General features: G+C 50.3%; 1 protein-coding gene and 1 long non-coding RNA gene across 3 annotated transcripts in view; both read left to right on the top strand.

The window, feature by feature from the left end:
- The window catches only part of LOC106958342 (uncharacterized), an 18,599-nt gene extending 15,882 nt beyond the window's left edge, over window positions 1-2,717 (top strand). The window contains exon 2 of the long non-coding RNA XR_001427133.1: window positions 2,340-2,717. This is a non-coding gene — a long non-coding RNA (uncharacterized LOC106958342). The remainder of the gene's footprint in view (window positions 1-2,339) is intronic.
- The window catches only part of plod3 (procollagen-lysine, 2-oxoglutarate 5-dioxygenase 3), a 12,131-nt gene extending 9,414 nt beyond the window's left edge, over window positions 1-2,717 (top strand). The window contains exons 13-19 of one of the 2 annotated variants that reach the window (XM_015050179.1): window positions 246-387; window positions 460-573; window positions 650-721; window positions 815-919; window positions 995-1,141; window positions 1,728-1,853; window positions 1,935-2,090. In XM_015050179.1, the coding sequence (XP_014905665.1) occupies window positions 246-387; window positions 460-573; window positions 650-721; window positions 815-919; window positions 995-1,141; window positions 1,728-1,853; window positions 1,935-2,090 (862 nt within the window). Of the gene's footprint in view, window positions 1-245; window positions 574-649; window positions 722-814; window positions 920-994; window positions 1,142-1,727; window positions 1,854-1,934 lie in introns of both variants that reach the window. The other variant, XM_015050177.1, reaches the window with a different exon arrangement.
- Window positions 2,718-3,874: the final 1,157 nt, after the last annotated feature.

Genomic DNA, 3,874 nt, shown 5'->3' with positions numbered 1-3,874 from the left:
CTGTGTTTGGACCGGTTCTGTTCTGTCTCTGACCCGGTCTCTGTTCGGACCGGTTCTGTTCGGACCGGTTCTGCTCTCTCTGACCCGGTCTCTGTGTTCGGACCGGTTCTGTTCGGACCGGTTCTGCTCTCTCTGACCCGGTCTCTGTGTTCGGACCGGTTCTGTTCGGACCGGTTCTGCTCTCTCTGACCCGGTCTCTGTGTTCGGACCGGTTCTGCTCTCTCTGACCCGGTCTCTGTCCCCAGCGGGCTCTGGAACGTCCCCTACATCACCCAGGTCTACCTGGTGAAGGGCAGCGTCCTGCGGTCCAAACTGTCCCAGGCCAGCCTGTTTGTGGACGAAGGAATGGACCCGGACATGGTGTTCTGCAGAACCATCAGAGACCAGGTAACCCCGCAGGCTTTGTACCAGAACCCGATCCGATTCCTCTGCACTGGACTCACCACCGTGTGTCCTCAGGGCGTCTTCATGTTCGTCTCCAACCGAGACGAGTTCGGCCGACTGGTGGCGTCCACCACCTTCAACACGTCCAGACTCCACCCGGACATGTGGCAGATCTTCGACAACCCACTGGTCAGAACCGGACCGGAGGTCCACCAGGTTCTGGTGGGATGGCTGGATCTGAGTCTGTCTCTCTCTGTCTCTGCAGGACTGGAGGGAGAAGTACGTCCACGAGAACTACTCCAAGATCTTTGAGGAGGACAGCAGCGTGGTGGAGCAGGTACTGCAGCGGGACCTGGACCGGGCCTGTGGGCCACAGCCAGGCGGTTCTGATGTCAGCTGGGTCTCTAACGACCTCTGTTGTTTCCTCCAGCCCTGTCCAGATGTCTACTGGTTTCCTGCCTTCTCTGAGAAGATGTGTGACCATCTGGTGGAGACCATGGAGGACTACGGCCAGTGGTCCGGAGGCTCCCACAAGGTACCGCCGCTTCCTGAGAGCCAGCCGCCATGAGGTTCCTCAGGGGGCTGACAGGTTCTGGTTCTGTCCCTCCAGGACGAGCGTCTGTCCGGCGGCTACGAGAACGTCCCGACCGTGGACATCCACATGAACCAGATCGGCTTTGAGAAGGAGTGGCTCAAGTTCCTGAAGGACTACATCGCCCCCGTCACCGAGAAGCTCTACCCTGGATACTACCCCAAGGTAGGAACCCAACCGGGCCTGGAGGTGTTACAGTAAGGTAGGAACCAAACGGGGCCTGGAGGTGTTACCCCAAGGTAGGAACCCAACCGGACCTGGAGGTGTTACCGTAAGGTAGGAACCCAACCGGACCTGGAGGTGTTACTGTAAGGTAGGAACCCAACCGGGGTTGGACCAGAGCCAGTCCTGTGGAACCTTTAGGTTTATAGTTTTCTGACCCTCTGTTTGTGGAACCGGAAACTTTTGTTATTTTTAAATGGTTTTCATTTTGTTTGTATCTATGGTGGGTCATATTTAGTTCCTCACCTCAAAAGGAAAAGAAATTCATCAATTTCAGGGGATTATTATAGACATCCACTCTGCAGGCTAATGTTAGCCTTAGCTTTATCAATATATTTCCATAATATAGCTATAATAAATGATACGAGCTAGCTGCTGCTGTAGCTAAATGTTACCATATTTTCATTAGCATGCTAAAGGCTACAAAGAGCTGCATTACCACGCTGATGTTAGCTTGAAAGTAAAACTAATTCTTCATAAATGCTACCATTGTAGTGCAAACTTTAACTAGCATGCTAATCCCCCCCAGGCCCACTCCATCATGAACTTTGTGGTCCGGTACCGCCCAGACGAGCAGCCGTCTCTGCGGCCGCATCACGACTCGTCCACCTTCACCATCAACATCGCCCTGAACAGGAAGGGCGTCGACTACCAGGTACGCCCCTACCTGACCCCTACCTGACCCCTACCTGACCCGTACCTGACCCGTACCTGACCCGTCTCCTGTGTTTTGCAGGGCGGGGGCTGCAGGTTCCTGCGCTACGACTGTAAGGTGGAGTCTCCCAGGAAGGGCTGGTCCTTCATGCACCCCGGCCGCCTCACCCACTACCACGAGGGCCTGCCCACCACCCAGGGCACCCGCTACATCATGGTGGCTTTCGTCGACCCCTGATAACCCCAGGGGTGTGTGAGTGTGTGTTTGTGGACCTGAACGCGTCATACGGGTTTCTGCCATTCCACTCTTCACGGTTCTCTGACAGGAACCTGAACGCATCATCAGCATCAAACGGACAGAAAAACACGTCACACTTCCTGGCCCTGAACGCATCACGGCCGGGCTTTTCACAATAAGAGTCTTTAATGATTTAATCAGAGGTCACCATGCTGCCTTACCTGAGTCTATGCAAGAACACACTCCAAGTGTGTGTGTGTGTGTGTGTGTGTGTTCAGGAACACATCAGGACTTGAACTCATGACTGCAGCTCCCTCTGTCCAGCAGAGGGCGCTCCGTCACCATAGTAACCTGCAACATGTTACCATGGTGACGCTCCAGGATCCAATCACCATTCAACCCAACCGATTTTAACCAATCAGCAGCCTGAGGCTCTGATTGGACGTTTGTTACTATTTATGGGATGTTTAGATTTTACGGTTACCGGGGCAACGCTAGAGGGTTTTATACTGTTGTAAATGTTTAGCTGTGAGGTTCTGGTTCTGGACTGGTTCTGTCTGGAGGAAGCAGAACAAACCGCTCTAAGTTATTTGTTTCAAGGAACTGAATAAAGTTTTAGTAAACTGAGCTCTGATTGGTCGCTTTCATCTGGACAGTTAACCGTCTCTAGTTTGTCCTCCATGTTTTCTGCTGGAATATTCCTGGTATCAGAACCGACCCGCCGGATCTGCTGGTGGAGACTGGAGCAGCACCCGGGTCCAGTTTGGTCCAGATTCAGCTGCTCTGGTTCCCCCTCCCCTCTCCCCCCCTCTGCTCAGCACATGGATCCAGACTGGACCTGCGGTTCTGGTCCTCCCACCCAGTGGTCCAACTCCAACTCCAGTTCTGGTTCTGTCCGTCTGTCCAGGAGCCTGGCTAGCAGCAGATGTCCAGCTGCTAACATGTCCATCCATTAAGATCCGGGGTGTCCAAACTGTGGTTCGGGGGCCATTTGTGGCCCAGACCACAGTATAAACGGGGCACAAAGTTGGTTTTCAGGTCAAAGTTGGACGTTTAAAATGTGAAAAAAATGGTGAAAGTAGAAAGTACAACACAAAGGACTCAGTTTTTATCTACCATGTTTTGTGTATTTATTTTAATTTCAAAGTGAATTCGACCACAAACTTCCACTGACTTTTACTCAAGAGCAGTTTGGAAATATCCCCAAATGTAATATAAAACAATATTGAGGATGTTGTAGATTTTATGTTTCAGAAAATCAGACTTCTTTATTCAATTAAGTTCTGTGTTTTCTTTATAGTTCTCTGGGAATAAAAAGAAACATTTTTAAATATAATTAAAAAGGAAAACAGTATTTTGTGTACCTGAGTTACTTTTCTTAAAGTAATTTTACATTTTCAAGAAGACGGTTCAAAGTGCTTCACATGAATGAGAGGAAATGCAAACCATCCAAAGGAAAGACAAAAAGGCAACAGTATAAAACTACATATTGGTTCCCAGTATGTACTTATTATGTAGTGATTATTTGTCCAAAAACTCAAGAACCAAAAATAAAAAAAACTTAAACTTCAAGGTGATCAAAGTATATGGAGCTAAAACTGTCTCATAATTCACAAATGCTCAGGATGACATTCACACATGTATTTTTGATGCAAACACAAATATTTATTGATTTCTAGCAGTGGCGCAACTGCACATTATTCAGGTGGATGCGAAAACATAAATCGGGCCCCCCCCCCCCCCCCCCCCCGCCACCCCCACCGGGGGGACGCGCGGGCGCGGGG

Source organism: Poecilia latipinna, unplaced genomic scaffold (genome assembly GCF_001443285.1).
Source record: "Poecilia latipinna isolate Pla-1442-1.1 unplaced genomic scaffold, P_latipinna-1.0 Scaffold979, whole genome shotgun sequence".
NCBI lineage: Eukaryota > Metazoa > Chordata > Actinopteri > Cyprinodontiformes > Poeciliidae > Poecilia > Poecilia latipinna.
The sequence above is the reverse complement of the archived record's forward strand: the minus strand, read 5'-3'. Positions and strand labels throughout refer to the sequence as shown.